The sequence below is a fragment of the Hypanus sabinus genome, chromosome 9, assembly GCF_030144855.1.
Source record: "Hypanus sabinus isolate sHypSab1 chromosome 9, sHypSab1.hap1, whole genome shotgun sequence".
NCBI classification, from domain to species: domain Eukaryota; kingdom Metazoa; phylum Chordata; class Chondrichthyes; order Myliobatiformes; family Dasyatidae; genus Hypanus; species Hypanus sabinus.
The window spans coordinates 139,319,044-139,340,783 of record NC_082714.1 but is presented as its reverse complement, the minus strand read 5'-3'; the positions used below and the strand labels follow the sequence as shown (position 1 = coordinate 139,340,783).

General features: G+C 40.8%; 1 protein-coding gene across 5 annotated transcripts in view; it reads left to right on the top strand.

Moving 5' to 3' along the window:
- LOC132399855 (nucleolar protein 4-like) overlaps positions 1-21,740 on the top strand; it is a 338,547-nt gene that overhangs the window by 278,322 nt on the left and 38,485 nt on the right. For all 5 annotated transcript variants that reach the window (XM_059980691.1, XM_059980692.1, XM_059980690.1 and 2 more), the window contains one exon: positions 11,118-11,237. In XM_059980691.1, the coding sequence (XP_059836674.1) occupies positions 11,118-11,237 (120 nt within the window). The remainder of the gene's footprint in view (positions 1-11,117; positions 11,238-21,740) is intronic.

The window sequence follows — 21,740 nt, the reverse complement described above, 5'->3', positions numbered from 1 at the left end:
TAATCAGTGCCTGTTGCATCCATGCTTATTTTATCTCTCCAAATAAAATGTTTCTGTGTCACATGATTTTCCCAAAGTGAGAATGAACAAACTGGAACAAACAGAATGAGATGCTGGAAAACGGAAATCAATACAAAACATGCAAGAAACATTCAGCAGATCATTCAACATTTGTGTAAAGGGAAACATTTAGCTTTTCAGGCTGAAGAATTGTCATCAAATCTGGACCGTTGCTTCTCTCTACTCTCATTAATTGGTTAGCAAATATTTTTCAAAAAGGTTGAAGTAAGGTGACTGAAGGTTGTGGTTGAAACATGTAAATTTTGAAAATACAGTGAGTTCTGGTGATAGGCACCGGTACATTTTTGCCCATTTAAGTGGCTATCCTAAATAATCGAAATTTCATGGACATAGTTAAAAAGGTATAAAAAGGACAAACTATTGTTTGACTGAGTAACAATTAATGTATTTAAATGACATACAGACCAAAGTAGAATATTACTGTTCTGTTTTGTAACTCCAGAATTTAATCAAAAGAAAAACATGGGGAGACCAGGATAAATGAATACTCTTTGTTTTTACTGTAGTAAGATGCACACATAAAACACGGCAGCACCATGACGTATGTCATTCATATACTTTTATATATAATTTGTAATCAATTATTTAAACAAAGAATGCTTAATCAAACAATATATTTACAGTATTACTCAAATACCACTGAAATATTAAATACACAACATTCCTCCATACTTAACTATAGACTTCAATTCAATATGGAAGGCATCTCAACTTACATACATATATACTCTATATGGTATATGATATGTTATAGCTAATTGAGACATCTTCAGCAGAGTAAATTTTAAATTGTCCCATTCATGTCTAAAAAGTTAATTACTGTGGAAGATTTCTTACTCTAGTAAGAAATCTTTGCTGACAGTGGGGTGGGGGTGGGGGTCACTGTCCTTGTCAGGTGACACTTGTGTGTGTGAAACAATCTCAGGTTCAGGGTTCTCTTCCATGGTATTTGTAGGCGTTGAGTTGACTCTAGTACTGCAGGAAGTGGTTCTGACAGCTCTCGACAACTTTCTTCTCTAACAATTGACTCTCCTCTCCTCAACTGATCGATGAGTTATCTCCAGATGACATCAGATGCAACCTCCACTATATAGGAGAATGGTCCGGTTCTGCCCTTGATCTTTCCAAATACACACTTTTGATCACTTTGTAGTCCCTTGCTTGTCCAGATGCGAAACACTGAACCTCTTTGTTTGAGGAGGTCTCAATTTGTCTCAGCTGTTTGCCCTGCATACTGCTTCTGAGATTGGGATTGAGGAGATCCAAGTGTGAACACAAGGGATGACCAAGGAACAGCAGAGCTGGTGAGTTGTTGGTTGTGGAGTGTGCTGCATTGTGATATGCATGGAGCATTCAGCATCGTTTTAATGCTGACATTGCTCATAGTGCATTTTTCAGACTCTGGACAAATCTGTCCACCAAACCATTGTTGTTATGGTGCAGATGCAATATGTCATGTTCCCCTCATTTTCAGGGATGATTGAAACTTTTCACAACAAACTGTGATCCATTGTGACTGACTAAGTGTTCTGGAACACCAGTCCTTGAGAAGAAGCTTCTTAGTGGAATTTCTACGAAACACTTCTAGCCATTTTGTAGCTGCATCCACTACTACCAAGAAATTTGTGCTCATGAATGGTCTGGCAAAATCCACATGAATCTTCTGTCAGGGTAATGCAACCCATTCCCAGGGATAGAGGGGCTCTTGGCATCTTCTGGAGTGTGTTGGCGTCCAGAATAGTGCATGGCAAACTGCTTGATCTACTGATCTATCCCAGGCTACCAAACAAAGCTTTGAATCAATACTCTCATTTTGACCACACCTACAGCTTTCAATCTCCACAAAAGAGATGTTGGAGATGTTCCTTGTCATCCTTACCAGTAACGAGATGAGTGCCTGGGCAGTCATGCAGCACCTGGTCCATAGCTTTCTGCTGAGTGCAGGTGAGCACTCCAACAATAAGCCTATTATAGCGATAAAGACCTTTGTGAGTGTTCATGGTAAGAAACACTTTGCACTCTTCTTCCATCTCCATCAGTAGGAAGACCTTAGCAAAGTCCAGTTTGCTGAAGTATTTTCTTCCAGTAAGGTTTGTAAAGATATCCACTATCCTGAGTAGAGGATATTGATCTTCTTTCAGCACCTGATTGATAGTGAGCTTAAAATCACCACAGATCCTGACAGACCTATCCTTCTGGGCTACTGAGTCCACTGGCATTGCTCATGGGCTCCACTCAACCTTGGAAAGAATTCATTCAGCCTCTGTACAATCTAGTTTACTGGATACTTTATTGTGGATGGTATAAAGAACTGGGAGGAATTTGTAAAACTTGGGTGTGGCATTATTATTTAACACTATTTTACCCTTGATATGTTTGAGTTTTCCAATGCCATCCTTCAACACTACTGTTGAAGGATGATACTTCAAATCTTAAAGCTGCTCAGTCGTGTGTCACTCCTATCATTATCAAATTCTTCATCAGCATCATCCAGTTTTCTTAATTCACTTTCAGTTGACTCTATTACAGGGGATTAGGCATGCAAATGGTGGATGGATCTCCAATCAAGTTGTTGTTGTCTCAGCCACTCAGGTCTCCACAATGCCAGCCCTCCTGTTTTTACCATCTACAAGCCCAATGTGGCTTATAGGTTGTTGCATTTCAGTGTTACAAATGTCATTCCCACAGGAGTTATCTTTTCTCCAGTCCAAGTTCTTTGTTGGGTATCTGGAGGCATCATTTCAGTATCTTTGAAATGCCATTCAAACTCATTTTGTGCAATGACTGAAACAGCCAAGCCAGTGTCCAATTCTGTTTTAATTAGCGTAGATTCACTAGGTTGATTCCTGGGATGGCAGGGCTGTCTTACGTGGAGAGATTGGGCTTGTACACGCTGGAATTGAGGAGATTGAGAGGGGATCTGATTGAAACGTTTAAGATAATTAAAGGATTTGATAGGATTGAGGCAGGAAATATGTTCCAGATGTTGGGAGAGTCCAGTACCAGAGGGCATGGATTGAGAATAAGAGGTCAGTTATTTAAAACAGAGTTGAGGAAGAGCTTCTTCTCCCAGAGAGTTGTGGAGGCGTGGAATGCACTGCCTCAGAAGACGGTGGAGGCCAATTCTCTGGATGCTTTCAAGAAGAAGCTGGATTGATATCTGATGGATAGGGGAATCAAGGGATATGGGGACAAGGCAGGGACTGGGTATTGATAGTGAATGATCAGTCATGATCTCAGAATGGCAGTGCAGACTCGAGGGGCCGAATGGTCCACTTCTGCACCTATTGTTTATTGTCTATTGTCTATTGTAATTAATTTTCTGTTCACTTCTGGTGTAAGCCATATTGCTTGTCTCTTTTTAGTTTTCACACTGTAAATCTCAAAGCTACTCAGTCCTGTGTCACTCCTATCATTATCAGATTCTTCATCAGCAGCATGCAGATTTCTGCTCTTTCTGAATCTGCAAATGGATTCTTTTCCTCTGTGTCGGGAAAGCAGCCAACATAATCGAAACCTTTCAAATCAAAGCAAGAGATGGAGAGTGAAGGACTAAAGGCATTTCAGAGAGAAGCCATTTTTTTCAACTGATCGGGGAAAAGAAGCTAGATTGCGCAGGTGGGTTACATAGCGCGCCAAAGGTTTAAAAAAAAGACAGCCACATACAGCGGCCATTGTCAGAGTGGACTGAATCAGAGTGGGACAGCTTTGGCTCAACAGGCATCGGCGTAAACAGGCAGAGACGAGGGTAGGTTCCGGTAAGTTTTGTTTTGTTCATTTAGAGTAGAGAGAATGCCAGGCAGGATGTTGGAATGCTCTTCTTGCAGGATCTGGGAAGTCAGGGAGACCTCCGGTTTCCCTGACAATGACACCTGCAAGAAGTGCATCCAGCTGCAACTCCAAAAAATCAGCGTTAGGGAACTGGACCAGGTGCCAGATGACCTCTGGGTCATTCAGGAGAATGAGGAGTTTATAGATAGTAGTTTCAGGGAGGTGGTTACGCCAAAGGAGCAGCACAGTTAATTGGGTTACCGTCAGGCGAGGGAAGGGGAAAGGGCATGCAGAGCAGGGCTCCCCTGTGGCCATTCCCCTCAACAAGTATACTGATTTTGGATACTGTTGGGGAGGACAACTTACCTGGGACAAGCTGCAGAAGCCGGATCTCTGGCACTGAGTCTGGTTCTGCAGTGCAGAACGGAGGGGGGTGGAAGAGGAGAGCAGTAGTGATAGGGGACTTAATAGTTAGAGGTACAGACAGGAGGTTCTGTGGCCGCGACAGAAACTCCCAGATGGTTTGTTACCTCCCAGCTGCCAGGGACAGGGATGTCTCTGATCGCGTGCACAGCATTTTGAAGTGGGAGGGTGAGCAGCCAGATGTCATGGTACACATCGGTACCAATGACGTAGGAAGAAAGAGTGAGGAGGTCCTGAAGAGTGAGTATAGAGAGCTTGGTAGGAAGTTAAAAAGCAGGACCTCAAGGGTGGTAATCTCAGGATTGCTGCCTGTGCCACGTGCCAGTGAGGGTAAGAGTAGGATGCTCTGGAGGATGAACACGTGGCTGAGGAACTGGTGTAGGGGGCAGGGTTTCAGATTTCAGGATCATTGGGACCTCTTCTGGGGCAGGTGAGACCTGTACAAGAGAGACGGGTTAAACCTGAACTACAAGGGGACCAATAACCTTGCAGGGAGATTTGTTAGTGCTATTGGTGGTGGGGGAGGTTTAAACTAGATTTGCAGGGTGCGAACCAGAGTGCGAGAGTAGATCGTGGAGCAGAGGTGAAAATAAATGATGTTAAAGTTTCATGTGTAGTCACAAATAGAAGGGTTGTATATGGTGGTAATAATCTTCTGAGGTGTGTCTATTTCAATGTGAGGAGTATTGTGGGGAAGGCTGACAAGTTGAGGACGTGGATTGACACGTAGAATTATGACATTGTAGCCATTAGTGAAACTTGGCTACAGGAGGGGCAGGACTAGCAGCTCAATGTTCCAGGGTTCTGATGTTTCAGACGTGATAGAGGCAAAGGAATGTAGGGTGGTAGGGTGGCATTGCTAGTCAGGGAAAATGTTACAGCAGTGCTCAGGCAGGACAATTTACAGGGCTTGTTTACCGAGGCCGTATGGGTGGAGCTGAGAAACAGGAAAGGTATGACCACATTAATGGGGTTGTATTATAGACCACCCAATTGTCAGCGAGAATTGGAGAAGCAAATCTGCAGAGAGATAGCAGACAACGGCAGGAAACATAAAGTTGTGATAGTAGGGGATTTTAATTTTCCACATATTGATTGGGACTCCCATACTGTTAAAGGTCTAGATGGGTTAGAGTTTATAAAATGTGTACAGGAAAGTTTTTTAAATCAATATGTAGAGGTACCGACTAGAGAGGATGCAATATTAGATCTCCTATTGGGAAACGAGTTAGGACAGGTGACAGAAGTGTATGTAGGGGGAACACTTTGGTTTCAGTGATCATAACACCATTAGTTTCAACTTGATCATGGATCAAGATAGATCTGGTCCTCAGGTTGAGGTTCTAATCTGGAAAAAGGCCAAATTTGAAGAAATGAGAAAGGATCTAAAAAGTGTGGATTGGGACAGGTTGTTCTCCAGCGTGGATGTTGTTGGTAAGTGGGTGGCATTCAAAGGAGAAATTTTGAGAATGCAAAGTTTACATGATCCTGTCAGGATCAAAGGCCAAGTGAATAAGAATTAGGAACCTTGGTTCTCTAGGGATATTGGAACTCTGATGAAAAAAAAAAGAGATGTATGACATGCATAGGAAACAGGGAGCAAATACGGCAGTTGAGTATAAAAAGAGCAACAAAAAAGCTTAAGAAAGAAATCAGGAGGGCTAAAGGAAGACATGAGGTAGCTTTGGCAGTCAAGATGAAGGATAATCCAAAGAACTTCTACAGGTATATTAAGAGGAAAAGAATAGTAAGGGATAAAATTGGTCCTCTTGAAGATCAAAGTGGTCAGCTATGTATGGAACCAAAAGAAATGGGGGAGATCTTAAATGGGTTTTCTTGTGTCTGTATTTACTAAGGAAACTGGCATGGACTCAATGGAAATAAGGCAAACAAGCAGTGAGGTCATGGAGCCTATACAGATTGAAGAGGAGGAGGTGCTTGCTATCTTGATGCAAATCAGAGTAGATAAATCCCCAGGACCTGACAGGGTATTCCCTCGGACCCTGAAGGAGACTAGTGTTGAAATTGCAGGGGCCCTGGCAGATATATTTAAAATGTTGTTATCTACGAGTGAGGTGCCGAAGGATTGGAGGATAGCTCATATTGTTCCATTGTTTAAAAATGGCTCTAAGAGTAATCTGGGAAATTATAGGCTGGTAAGTTTGACATCGGTAGTAGGTAAATTGTTGGAAGAAGTACTAAGAGATAGGATCAACAAGTATTTAAACAGACAGGGACTTATTAGGGAGAGTCAACACGGCTTTGTGCATAGTAGGTCGTACTTAACAAATCTATTAGACTTTTTCGATGAGGTTACAAGGAAAGTGGATGAAGAGAAGGCAGTGGATTTTGTCTACATGGACTTCAGTAAGGCCTTTGACAAGGTCCTGCATGGGAGGTTTGTTAAGAAGATTCAGTCGCTAGGTATACATGGAGAGGTAGTAAATTGGATTAGACATTGGCTCAATGGGAGAAGTCAGAGAGTGGTAGTGGAGATTTGCTTCTCTGAGTGGAGTCCTGTGACTAGTGGTGTGCTACAGGGTTCAGTGCTGGGTCCATTGTTATTTGTCATCTATATCAATGATCTGGATGATAATGTGGTAAACTGGATCAGCAAATTTGCTGATGATACAAAGATTGGAGGTGTAGTGGACAGTGAGGAAGGTTTTCAAAGCTTACAGAGGGATCTGGACCCTGGGAAAATAAGCTGAAAAATGGCAGATGGAGTTTAATACAGACACGTGTGAGGTATTGCACTTTGGAAGGACAAACCAAGGTAACACATGCAAGGTAAATGGTAGGGCACTGAGGAGTGCAGTAGAACAGAGGGATCTGGGAATACAGATACAAAATTCCCTAAAAGTGGCATCACAGGTAGATAGGGTAGTAAAGAGAGCTTTTGGTACATTGGCCTTTATAAATCAAAGTATTGAGTATAAGAGTTGGAATGTTATGGTGAGGTTGTATAAGGCATTGGTGAGGCTGAATTTGGAGTATTAGTGCAGTTTTGGTCACCGAATTACAGGAAGGATGTTCATAAGGTTGAAAGAGTGCAGGAAAGGTTTACAAGGATGTTGCTGGGACTTGAGAAACTGAGTTACAGAGAAAGGTTGAATAGGTTAGGACTTTATTCCCTGGAGCGTAGAAGGGTGAGGGGAGATTTGATAGAGGTATATAAAATTATTATGGATATAGATAGAGTGAATACAAGCAGGCTTTTTCCACTGAGGCTAGGGGAGAAAAAAACCCAGAGGACATGGGTTAAGTGTGTGTGGGCAAAAGTTTAAAGGGAACATTGGGGGGGGGGCTTCTTCACACAGAGAGTGGTGGGAGTGTGGAATGAGCTGCCAGATGAAGTTGTAAATGTGGGATCATTTTTAACTTTTAAGAAAAACTTGGACAGATACATGGATGAGAGGGGTATGGAGGGATATGGTCCAGGTGCAGGTCAGTGAGACTAGGCAGAAAAATGGTTTGGCACAGCCAAGAAGGGCCATAAGGCTTGTTTCTGTACTGTAATGTTCTATGGTTCTATAATCAAAGACCCTTCCTACCCTGATTTTTTTTCTTCTACCAGCACCCCCTTCCATTGAGCAGAAGATGCAAAACACTGAAAACACATACCACCAGGCTCAAGGACAGTTTCTATCCTGCTGTTATAAAACTTTTGAGCATACCTCTTGTATAATAAAGATGAACTCATTATCTCTCAAATCTAAGCAACACACACAAAATGCTACAGGAACTCAGCAGGCCAGGCAGCATCTGTGGAAAAGAGTACAGTCAAAGTTTTGGGCTGACATCTTTCAGCAGGAGTAGACTTTTTATCATCCTCTGTTCCCTGTGCCATGCATTTGCTTTTGTCTATACTATACGCTTTTTGTATATGTCCTGCTTTCTTGCATTTTCTGCAACTTTTGCCTTGATATCTGAATTGGTCTGGTGTATTTGAGCCCATGCACAACGGTAACACAATTTGTTTGGTCAGGTTGGTTTCTGTTTAAGCATTGCAATTTTGTTCATGCTTACATTCATTCCTGACTGCAAGCCAATTACATCTTTGTCTGCTGTTTCCATTGATACAGTTATTTCAACTGTTCTTTTAAATGTAAGTTGTGCTTCCATTAGGAGCTGTTTTTGAATGTTTTCTTGTACGATTCCACAAACTAAACAATCTCTCAGTGCATCATTAAGCCAATCAATGAACTAAATATGTTCAGACAATTTCTTCCATTCAGCTACATATACTGAAATAGACTTCCCTTCTTTTTGATTCCACTTACGTAAAGCATTCTGCACTGAACAGTGGTTTCAGTTCTAAATGTTCCTACATTACTTTCAGAATGTCAGCGAAGCTCACTTCAGCTGGTTTGCTTGGAGCAGTCGAACTTATAAGCAAACTATATGCTCTTCCAACCAATGCACTCAGTAAAACTGGCATTTGCTTCTCACTGGCTATTTTGTTTGCTTCAAAAAACTCTTCAATTCACTCAGTATACATGAACCAGTTATCCCTTGTCCAATTGAATACATCTATCTTCCTGTTGTAGCCAGTTATTTCTGCTTTATTTTAAATTTATTCTTATAGTCGCTCAGTACTCACTGTTTTTGAACCCATGACTTTGTACTTTTTGTAGCTTTTTTTAATTCAGCCATGTCTGTCCCTTCCCGAAGAAGCACATGCTCTGCTTTTTTTTAACTCAGACATTTCTTGCCCCACTTTTTTGATAACTTGAACATCTCACTGCATTTCAGTAGTTAGGTAGTCATCTCGGGTTCATTGAAAACTTCCTCTTCACAATGTTATGTTTTGTAACTCCAGAAACTAATCAAAAGAAAAACATGGGGAGATTCTGGTTAATTGGGGCATATCGCAGCCAGTACATATTGGCCCAATTAAGTGGCTATCCTAATTCATCAAAGTTTCATGGAAATAGATAAAACGTTACAAGTGTGATGTGTTGCACTTCGATAGGACCAGCCAGGGTAGGTCTTACACAGTGAATGGTAGTGCACTGAAGAATGCATAGAACCAAGGGATCTGGGAATACATGTCCATAAGTCATTGAAAGTGCATCACAGGGTAATAAGGCCATAAGGAAAGGTTTTTGCACATTGACCTTCTTAAATCAAAGTATTGAGTACAGGAGAATATATGTTATGTTGAAGTTACATAAGATATTCGTGAGGCCTAATTCGGAGTGTTGTGTGCAGTTTTGGTCACCTATCTACAGGAAAGATGTAAATAAGGTTGAAAGAGTACAGAGAAAATTTACCAGGATTTTGTTGGGTCCAGAGGATCTGCGTGATAAGGAAAGATTGACTTTATTCCTTGGAATGTACTTTTGTACTTTTACATGTATTATGTAGAGAATGCTTAAATTATATATTTACAATATTAATCAAATAGCACTGAAATATTAATTACACAGCAACTACCAATACCTCTACAATACTATAAATCTGTGTGTGAATTCCTAGTAGTTATCAATGGAGGAATTCATCTAGTGTATGCTGATGTGTTCTTTTCATTGACTGTAAGTGAACAAAATCAGTGCCGTCACCTAGTGTAGATAATGGACTGCTGCCAGACAATGCTTTTGATGATTAAATCCTCCAAATCTTTATTTTCATTGTAACATTCAAGATGTTGTTGATACCTAATTCTTTGAAATTCTTAACTTGTTGAAATAGTGAAATCATTTAATTTTCACTTCTGACAGTTTTTGGCATCTCCGAGCTTGAATGTTCCGAATTATCTTGCTGCTTTTTTTCTCGGCAACGATCAGTGGGAAAAATCACTGCTTTTTGAACACCAACATATGTGACTGATGCTACTTACAAAGTGTTTGCTCTAAGTATGGTGTAGTGTCAAATGCACGTGACCGACAGTAGTTAGAAACTGCTTGGCAGCAGTTTCCTGTCCCAGTTCTGTGGCATAGTGTCCCAAATAAACAAAAGGAATCCCAGCTATTTTCTCAATTAGTTTTTGTTCTTTGAGAATTGTCCCAAGTAAACAGCTTTCCTGATTAACCAATGATCCAATTAACCAAAATCAACTGTGCATACATTCTGTCTTCTTAATATATTAAACTTATAACTAATTCTTTTAAAGCAACTTAAAGTCTCTATTAAAGTAAAACAATGTGGCATCTGGTTCATGTATGTCATGAATTCAGAAAGCAACTTCAATCAATGTAATTTTCCTACTGTAAGTATAGTGGTCAATCAACAGAACGCTGGTTTTGTAATTTTCATGATAAATATATTGGTGTTGAGCTGAAACCATTTCAGTGAAAATTCTACAAACGGTCTCTGATTTGCCATCTATATAGTTCTCTGCAAATATATTTGGATGTCACATTTTTATTAAAGCTTGTAAATATTAACATGAACTATTTTGGCAAGCATCTACTTAAAAATTACATGTCATAATTTTAAAATTTGATCTCATGCCAGTACCTTTCACCCTTCAGAATGAAATGGATACTCTGGACTACAACACAGACATGTTTGGCGAATACTTAATTTTAGTTGTGAATTAAGGGAACCCATGTCTTATTCCTAAGATCATAGAGTCCTGTTTAATTAAATGCATTTTGTTGTGACCATATGATTTCTGAGAAATGTGCATGTGACATCTGTTTATAGTGCTCAGTGTTTTAACAAGATTAAGTTTGCTGTAAAGGAAATGAAAGGAATGATTCATCTTGTGTACAGAGATCATTTTTTATAAACAGGACTCATGATTCAGCAGGTCTGTTTCAGTGTCTCATAATAATTTTGGCTTGAGTGATCTTAAGTAGCAATGTTCAACTTGTAAATCATTTTCTTCTCTGTAGCCACGGCCTACCCCACCTCACCTGACCTCAGCAATGGCGGAGAATATTCTAGCTGCTGCATGTGAGAGCGAAAGCCGGAAAGCAGCAAAGCGGATGCGACTGGAAACCTATCAGCAGCAGGTACTATTAACACAAAGCTGCTGTAAGGGGGTTGGAAAACGATGGAGAAGAGTTGCTCTGTATTGACTTAGTCAGGCCATCTGGACTGCTGCATTAAGTTTTGGACACCATACTGGAAAGGTCGATTACCCTTGTAGGAAGCTAATACACTGGAATAACACGAAATTTAAATCACTAAGTTAGGTTACATAAAGCTGATTTGTGTTGTCTTGAATAAACTAGATTGGCTATGCAGTGTACTTGAACTGTGGTAAAGATTTGAAACAGAAGAACTATTCTGGTGGGAGAATTGAGAATAAAGGTGTTCAAATTAGAGCTAGGCTATTCAGGAAGAGAAAATAACAGCACACATCATAAAAACGATGGTAGAAAATTGAAATTATTTTTCTCCTCAACATAAGGTACTGAAGCTTTCAGTATTGAAATTAATAGGTTTTGCTTTAGGTAAAAGTTTCAATGGAGCAAAAGTAGGCTTTTGAATTTGAAATACAAGCTGCTATAATCTACTTAAGTAGTAGAGAAAGGGTGTACAGGATACTATATCTGATATTTTTTTCCTTATTATTCCAATTGTCCTGTGCTATTTTTTAAAAAGAGCCCAATGTGAAAACATTGAACAAAATGTCAATCCCATTATTTTACATCAAAGATTGTTTGTTTATTGACATACAGCTCAGAATAGGCCTTTCCAGCCCTTCGAGCCATGCCGCCCAATAATCCCCCACTATAATCCTAGTCTAATCATAGGACAATTTACAATGACCAATTGACCTATCAACCAGAAACTGGAGCACCCAGAGGAAACGAAACACAGTTGCCGAGAGCACGTACAAATTCCTTACAGGCAGTGGCAGGGATTGAACCCTTGTCACCTCCACTGTAAAGCGTTGTGCTAACCCCTTGAAATTCACAGTCATCAGCATAGAGATGCTGGGGATTGAAGCCGAGATTTCATACTTGTGAAACATGGTAACAGATGTTCTGCATACATTCCATGTTATCAGAATTAATGTACATCAGAATATAGTTGTGAAAAATTAGAATAGAATTTGAAAGGAAAATAATGAAGGTTTGTGAGTTTGCAGTGAGTGAACATAGATAAATTCAGAATCATAAGTATGGTCTGTGTCTTGTGTTTTGGAAAATTAGAAGGAACTTTTTACTGACTGTGCTATTAAAACATTAGTTCTTTACAATTGACTGGTAAACATGGAAGTATTTCATTATTTCAGAGTGATTTATATATTGAGAGTGCAACTAATCCATAATTGCAGGAGCATGCATACTTTATAACAAATGGTTATCTCCATTTGACTGTAGTGTATTTTGCTAATATAGCACTTAATATTATGAATTGTATGTCTAATTATTTTCTTGATGATGAATAGATAGAGAATAAATTAGGATATTCTAGTAGATTACAGGTAAAATAGCACTGCACTCAGACACAGAAGCCTCTCTGGGTCCGACTGAAAGTGAAATTGTTTGTCCTATACGTCCATTTTTACAATCAAAGGACACTGCTGGTTATTGGAAACATAAGTGCTGCAAGCCTACCTCACTAGCAAGCTGTTGATTAGCAGTAGAGCGGGACTTGTTGTATACCATGTAGCCTGCTTCTGTCACCCAGTGATGAAGCCATCAGAGCTGCTGCATGAAGGTGGTGTGTCACCCAACAATTGCTGCAAGTGCAAGTTGCCTTACTTCAGTGGTTGATAAGCTGATGGAGAAGATCCTGAGAGGCAGAATTTATGAACATTTAGAGAGACATAATATGATTAGGAATAGCCAGCATGGTTTTGTCAAAGGCAGTTCATGCCTTACCAGCTAAATTGACTTTTTCGAGGATGTGACTGAACACACTGATGAAGGTAGAGCAGTAGATGTAGTGTATATGGATTTCAGCAAGGCATTTGACAAGGTACCCCATGCAAGGTTTATTGAGAAAGTAAGGAGGCATGGGATCCAAGGGGACCTTGCCTTGTGGATCAAGAACTGGCTTTCCCATAGAAAGCAAAGAGTGGTTGTAGATGGGTCAAATTCTGCATGGAGGTCAGTGACCACTGGTGTGCCTCAAGGATCTGTTCTGGGACCCTTACTCTTTGTGATTTTTATAAATGACCTGGATGTGAAAGTGGAGGGATGTGTTAGTAAATTTACTGATGACACAAAGGTTGGGGGTGTTGTGGATAGTGTGGAGGGCTGTCAGAGATTACAGCTTGTCATGAATAGGATGCAAAACTAGTCTGAGAAGTGGCAGATGGCATTCAACCCAGTTAAGTGTGAGGTGGTTCATTTTGGTAGGTCAAATACAATGGCAGAATATAGTATTAATAGTATTAAGACTCTTGGCTGTGTGGAGGATCAGAGGGATCTTGGTGTCCAAGTCCATAGGAGACTCAAAGCTGGGATTGAGTTCAAGAGCCAAGAGGTATTGTTACAGCTATATAGGACCCTGGTCAGACCCCACTTGGAGTACTGTGCTCAGTTCTGGTCACCTCACTACTGGAAAGATGTGGTAACTATAGAAAGGGTGCAGAGGAGATTTACAAGGATGTTGCCTGGATTGGGGAGCATGCCTTATGAGAATAGGTTGAGTGAACTTGTCCTTTTCTCCTTGGAGTGATGAACAATGAGAGGTGACCTGATAGAGGTGTATAAGATGATGAGAGGCATTGATTGTGCGTATAGTCAGGTGCTTTTTCCCAGGTCTGAAATGGCTAGCACGAGAGGGCACAGTATTAAGGTGCTGGGAAGTAGGTACAGAGGAGATGTCCAGGGTAAGTTTTTTATGCAGAGAGTGGTGAGTGAGTGGAATGGCCTGCCGGCAACAGTGGTGGAGGCGGACACAACAGAGTTTTTTAAGAGACTCCTGGATAAGTACATGGAGGTTAGCAAAATAGAGGGCTATGGGTAGCCCTAGGTAATTACTAAAGTACAAGGGGTAATTGATAAGTTCGTGGCCTAAGGTAGAAGGAGTCAATTTTAGAAAACCTAGCACATTTATTTTTCAACATATTCCCCTCCTACATTTACATACTTAGTCCAGCGGTCATGAAGCATATAGATGTTGGACCTCCAGAAAGTGTCCACAGCAGAGGTTGGGGGGCCCATTGATAAGTTTGTGGCCTAGGGTAGAAGGAGATGAGTTATACAGCTCTAGCTACATGTACATGCAAGTCAACTCTTTGAGTGATTATGCGGAAAGTTTAAGATTAGTAACTCATCTCCTTCTACTTTAGGCCACAAACTTATCAATCATATAACCATATAACAATTACAGCACAGAAACAGGCTATCTCAGCCCTTCTAGTCCTTGCCGAACGCTTACTCTCACCTAGTCCCATTGACCTGCACTCAGCCCATAACCCTCCATTCCTTTCCTGTCCATATACCTATCCAATGACAATACCGAACCTGCATCTACCACTTCTACTGGAAGCTCGTTCCACACAGCTACCACACTCTGAGTAAAGAAATTTCCCCTTGTGTTACCCTTAAACTTTTGCCCCCTAACTCTCAACTCATCAATCACCTCTGATGAGTTATTAACTTCAAACTTACTGCATAATCAAAGAGTTGAACTGCATGTGCATGTAACGAGAGCTGTATAACTCATCTCCTTCTACCTTAGGCCACAAGCTTATCAATCGCCCATCTGTGGACACTTTCTGGAGGTCCAGGATCCGTATGCTCCACAACCGCTGGACTAGATGTGCAAATGTAGGAGGGGACTATGTTGATGAATAAATTGCTAGGTTTTCTAAAACTGACTCCTTCTACCTTAGGCCATGAACTTATCAATCACCCCTCATAAGTACATGTTTGGCACAACATTGTGGGCTGAAGGGCTGTAGGTTTTCCATTGCAGAACCCTTTTGGTCATTGGTTATGTGGAATATTCCAAGTTCGATGCACTGGTTCGCCATCGAGACCAATGGCAGAACGACACTGTGGCCTTGGTTATAGTGTGGGCCAGGGATTTATGCTACAGAGTCACCTGTTGCAGCCACCCAGGGAGGAGATGTGGGAGGTGGTGTGGCATGGTGTCCAGGCTGGCTCGGGAGCTAACCCCTCCTGTCAGTGCTGCTCTCCAGTATTCACTCAGTGGAAAACAAGCTGGATTGTGTTCATGTGTGGCTGTACTTTTTTTTAGTGCATGATGATGGGACTGCAGTGGGCGTGGGCTCGCTGCTCACAATGTCCCATACAGTAGTTGGTAGCATAGCTGTTATTAATAGTTGAGTTGGATGCCAGAGTGAAGAATCCTGTTGTTTGCAAATATTCTTTGTTATATATTGGTTTAACTGTGGGTACACACTGATTAAGCTTGTGATTTTCCCACTCTGTATTGTTGTTTTACTGCCACGCATAATAATACCCTCACCAAAATGCTTGCCACATGGCCCACGCCAGGTTTGCATTTGCATCAAACATTAATTTAGAAACAATTTTGCATCAGTAGTACTTGCAAAATGTGTAACATTGAACCAGATTTTGTGACATTGATGTATTTAAATCACACCTTCTGTTGCAATGTTCAGCCTTGTAATTCTTTAAGTAGTGTATTTGAAGGAAGAAGGCTCCTTTTCCTGTACAATATCAACTCTTCCAAATATCTGGTGCAGCACGAAACTGCTTCTGAAATGAATTTAATTTTAGCTCAATTACCAATTCTGTCTTTTCCATCCAACCTCAATTAAAAAAAAAAGCTACCTACTGTTGTCGAAAGGAATTGATACTGGAACTTACAAGTACCTTTTTAACTCTTCCTCATCTTTTCCTGTGAAACTGGGAGTTAGATCGCTTGATCTATTCCAATGTCAATGGGATCTGTTTCATCTTCATGATTCCAGAACTGTACACTGTATTTGAGGTGAAGGCTTAGCAAAGTACTGTATATTTTTCATGTAGGTTTCTAAAGGTTGAAAATCAACTTGTGTGTTGTCTCTTCACATGATGGAGTACACATATATCTATGGGTGCTTGCACTGAAGTTAGTGAGGCCATATTTCAGAACCAGAGTACTTCTGTATCATGTGATTGTCTGGAGCAACAGAGAATGAAAGCCATTTTCCAGAATGTTTTAATGTTTCTGTGGTGAGTTGCCTCCATTTATCCCCTCTTGAATTAATTTGATACTGATTGAAACTGAGGTTAATATTTCATTAATTGCCAACCTGTCCTTGTGCTGTTAGATGTGCACTGAAAGCTGAAGATTTTTTAACCTGAGATCCAGTTTAATCACCTGCTGTAAACGTGGACTATTAAAAGTATGCTCTTATCTTAAACAAGTATGAAGAGCCCTCAGCCTTGAATAACTTTTTAAAAAGGAAACAGATTTAAGATAAGGTCAAAGAGCCAGGGAAAGCAGAGAGCATCATTGGAGGAATTGTAATGATCTGGTATGCATTGCTGGAAGGATGGTACAGACAGACTAAGTGCTAACTTTCAAAAGACTGTGTATATGTTTATTTATAGAACTAAGGGAAAGAGCTGAAAAGTGAAAGTAATTGAGTGGCACTAATTGCTCTTGTACAATGTTCTGAATAGTCTTTCACATTTTTTTTGCCACCGTGAGCACTGTTCCCATCTCTGCAAGGCTATGTGAATGCAAATCTGAGTATTTTAAATTACCTGAGGTCATATGACAACTTGGTGAATAGATTGTTCTGAATGGTCATTAAACAAGCCCTTAGTGTATCTAAATTTAGCTTCAATATCTCCAACTGGAATAGTGGAAGTGATTGTGTCTGATTTTAGAGAAATTCTTTATGGCAATTCTTTAAAACTACCTATGGCAGAACAACCTTTGCAGAATTAACCCCTATGACAAAGAAAAGTTCTTCCTACAGGCCTAGTATGGTCAGAGCCCTTGAGTGAGCTTCAAAGACACACTATAGGTGTCTGGATACATTTTGCAGCCCAAGTACTTGCATTTCATCGAGCAACAGAAGTAGCTTCTGCCTCATGCATATCATAGTTAGAGGTGAGTCATTACACATTGAATAAAGTGTACAGAATGATTTGAATACAGATGTATGAAATTTGAGGCAGTAGCCAGTCTGGGAATTCAAAAAACCAGATTAGTGACAAGAATTTTTTTAATGAAATCAGCATAAAATTTGAAATGTAAAAACGGTTAAGAAATCCAACTGGTTATTAGAAAAAGAGACAAAATCTGATTCCTGTAGCATCTGCGAGTTTCAACAGGACAGCATAATGTTTGCCTTTAATTCCATCTTCATGATCTTCATTCCATGATTCTGAGAATTTTCAGTAGAATTTTGCATGTTGAGAGCTAAAGGAAAGAGCTGCAAAGTGAAAGTAATTGGATAAGCATGAAGCCCAGTTGTGCCCCAAGAAAGATCTGAAAATCTTGCCAAAGTCACAGTTGAGTTTATTGCTGTATCCGAGCACAGACAGAGTCTCAGAGGTGTGTCACTCAAGCGGTCATTTCCTGTGTGCGTGGCACAACCCTTTCTCCCCGGAGCCAGGTTACACCTCCTCAGCTGCCTGCCCCACCCCAGGGTGCTGTTGCAGGTGCAATGGAGGCTCACCAGGATGCAGCCTGGCACAGAACAGATCAGTTATGAGGAGAGGCTGCGTCTCTTCTCCCTGGAGCAGAAGAGGTTAAGAGGGGATGTGGATGAGGTATGTGAAATGACAAGGGCATATAGACAAGGTAGTCTGCAAATTCTGTCTCTTAGGAGGAGATTTACCAGAACATTTTTCAGGTGATTGGAGGAAAGTCGAGGGGGATGTCAGAGGTAGTTTCCTTACACAGAGGGAGGTGAGGCTGTGGAATGCTTTGCCAGGGACATTTAAGAGACTCTTAAACAGGCACATGGATGGCAATATGGGAGGGAAGGTTCAGATTGATCTTAGATTAGGTTAAAAGGTGAGCAAAACACTGTGGGCCAAAGGGCCTGTACTGTGCTGTAGTGTTCTATGTTCTATGCACAAAGGCAATGATAAACTTCCTGACAAGTGCATCAGACACAGAAAAATCACTAGGGAAAAACATTATACAAGATTGAATATCTTGTAGAGATTCTTGTATTGAATAAATTGTCACGGTGTTGCTATACTGAGAGAATCACTAATTGCGCATGTTAGTTCAAGAACCAAAAGATTAAAATGAACCTGGCGAGGTGGGATCTCAGACTTCGAACCCTCCTGTCTGCAGGAAGATGGCATGGCCTGGATGATGGGGATCATAGGTGATGCCATTTTGAGGAAGCACCTCCTGTAGATGCTTTGGATAGTGGGGTGGGATGTGCCCGTGATGTACTGGGAACATGCCAACCTACTTAACCTCCTAAGGAAGTTTAGATGCTGGTGTGCCTTCCTTGTGACTGCTTCTCTGCCTGGCCCAGGACTGGTTATCCACTATGTCAGCTCATAGGAATTTAAAGCTGTTGACCCTCTCCATTGCCAATTTACCAATGTAGACTGGCACATCTTCACCCGTCTTTCCCTTCTTGAAATCAACCATTAGCTCTTTAGTTTTACTGACATTTAAAGAGCAGTTGCTGTTGCCACACCATTCAACTATGTGTCTTGTCTCACTCCGATAGCTGGCTCATCAGTATTTATGAGTTGTCCAACAACAGTAGTTTTGGTGAATTTGTATATGACATTGGAGCTGTGTCCTTGCCACACTGTCAGGTTTGTATTGAGGTGTGCCTGTATTGATGCTCAGTAAGGAGAAATGTTGTTACTTACCCACACTGATTGAGATCTGCTGACGGGGACATCGAGGACCCGGTTGCAGAGGGAGGTACAGGTCTTGATAAGTTTGAATGGGATGATAGTGTGGAATGCCAAACTGGAATCATTGAACAGTAGGTGATATACGTGTTCCTGTGGTCCACATGGTTCAGAGCAGAGTGTTGACCTGTTGTTTGTTGTTTGTAGGCAAATTGAAGCAGATCCAGGTCGTTACTGAGGCAGGTGTTTATTTGTGCCAACACCAACCTTGAGTCAGTTATTGAGGTGGTTACCTTAAAGCAATAACCTGCGGTTCTCATTGGAGCAGAAGTTGGTGGAAAGGAAGCTTCTATTTGGATTTCTTTCTGCTGCTACTATCTGTCTTAAAACCAAGTTACTTTGGATCCAGAACCTGACTCCAATGACTTGTTTTGCATTAATTGACTTCGGAACCGCTGTCTATTGATTCAACATGAGATAGCAACATGAAAGTTCATGTTGATAACTAATCAAAAGCTTACTGCCATAGTTTCCTAATTCATAAACACCACATATCTGTTTCACTTCTCAGGGACTGAGTTAATTATATACATAGCAGTCAATGCCCACCATGGCTTGTGAATCACATGGAAATTAGTTAATTGTTTAATTTTCAATCAATATTTATGTGATTCATCAAAGCCTCACCTACATATACAGGGAGGCTGCAGGAGTATTCCACATAAGTGATGACCTTCTAGCTGGTTAGAAGATAAATATCACATCTTGCACAGACTCCGAGAGATGAAAGAACAGTAGAATTATCAATTTTAAGCAGCCATTTTATCTGTTTTAAATGAAGTATGATTCACTGAATTGAGTGGTCTTTGTTAATGCTTTCCAAAAATTATCTTGTTGAATAAAGCCTCTGTAGCGTTTTATTTTTATAAAGCTGTCGGACTATGTTCTTAATTAGCTCTTAACTTCCAAATCTGTCTCTTTTCAGTCTTATTCCTGTGGCTTTTGTATGCAATGCATTATCAAAAACATACCTGTTCTCAATTTGTCTGTCCTTTTAAACTGACACTTATCTATAACCAATCATTTTTCCAGCAGAAATTTGAAAATGTTCTTCTAGGATTTTGACACAGTTGTGCTGATCTTTCAGCTATTATAAGCCTCTTAATCCTCTAAGGTAGGCAAGAAGTGCATATACTGTGGGCAGGTGTTGCATCGCTAATCTTGTGGCACCTGTTAAAGGTATCATCATTGAAAAATGAACTTGCCTGAATGCCTCTTGCATTCAAAGAACTGGAGAATGCAGTTGGCTGTCACTTCTCACCACCATGTCTTCCACCATCAGCTAGAACTACATCCTAACCAATTTTTCTTGCTTTAATTACTTACCCAAACCCAACCTTCTTCTGGATTATGTATGTCCTGGTCTTTCTGATAATTTCATGACCTATTCAAAAGCTGCTGCAGTTTTGTAGAGACCTTATCTACTATCTCATAAAGAACAGCAACAACTTTTACCTATATCTTTCATTAAACATTGTTACATTTCACAGCAGCATCACTAAATAAAATGGAATTACAAATGTCACTCCACCCTTTTAAGAAGAGAAGGAGACAAAAGACATGAAATTATAGGCCAGTTACCCTGACATTGGTGTTTGGCAAGATGTTAGAGTCCATTACTGAGGATGAGGTTTCAGGGTATGTAGGGACACTTGATAAAACAGGCAAAGGTCAGTGTGGTTTCCTTAAGGGAAAATCCTGCCTGAAAACATCTTAAGGAATCTCTGAAAGAATTAAAGGTGGGACAGACAATGGAGAGTCAGTGGATGTTGTTTATTTGGAGTTTCAGAAGGATATGACAAGATACCACACATGAGGCTGCTGAGCAATTTAAGAGCCCCTGGTATTACAAAAAGATATTAGCATGGTCAGAAGAAGGAGTCAGAGAGTGGGAATAGACTGTATTTAGAGTATTGTGAGCAGCTTTGGATCCCTTATCAAAGAAGAGATTGAAGGCATTGGAGAGGGCCCAGAGAACGTTCATGAATATGATCCCGAGAATGAAGGGGTTAACATGTGACTGCTTGATGATTCTGGAATTGTACTTGCTGAAATTTAGAATAAATGTGATTTCATTGAAACCTATCAAATATTAAAAGGCCTAGACACAGACAGAGTGGACATGGAGAGGATATTTCCCAATAATGGGGGACTTTAGCACCAGAGGGCAAAGATGGACATCCACTTAGAACAGAGATGAGGAGGAATAGACAGGTGAGTCTGTGGAACTTATTGTTACAGACATTCAGGAGGGGGAAGGGGAAGAGTCAGGTCCTAGAGAATACCCCTGTGGCTGAACCTCTTGACAATAAGTACTCCTGTTTGAGTACTGTTGGCGGGGGGGAATAGCCTACCTGGGGGAAGCGGCAGTGGCCGTGCCTCTGGCACAGAGTCTGGCCCTGTGGCTCAGAAGGGGAGGGAAGGGAAGAGGAAGGCAGTAGTGATAGGGGACTCTATAGTTAGGGGGTCAGACAGGCGATTATGTGGACGCAGGAAGGAAACTCAGATGGTAGTTTGCCTCCCAGGTGCCAGGGTCCGGGATATTTCAGATCATGTCTAAGATATCCTGCAGTGAGAGGGAGAACAGCTAGAGGTCATGGTACATTTTGGTACCACTGACATAGGTAGGAAAAAGTAAGAGGTTCTGAAAAATGACTACAGGGAGTTAGGAAGGAAGTTGAGAAGCAAGACCGCAAAGGGATTATTGCCTGTGCCACGCAACAGTGAGAA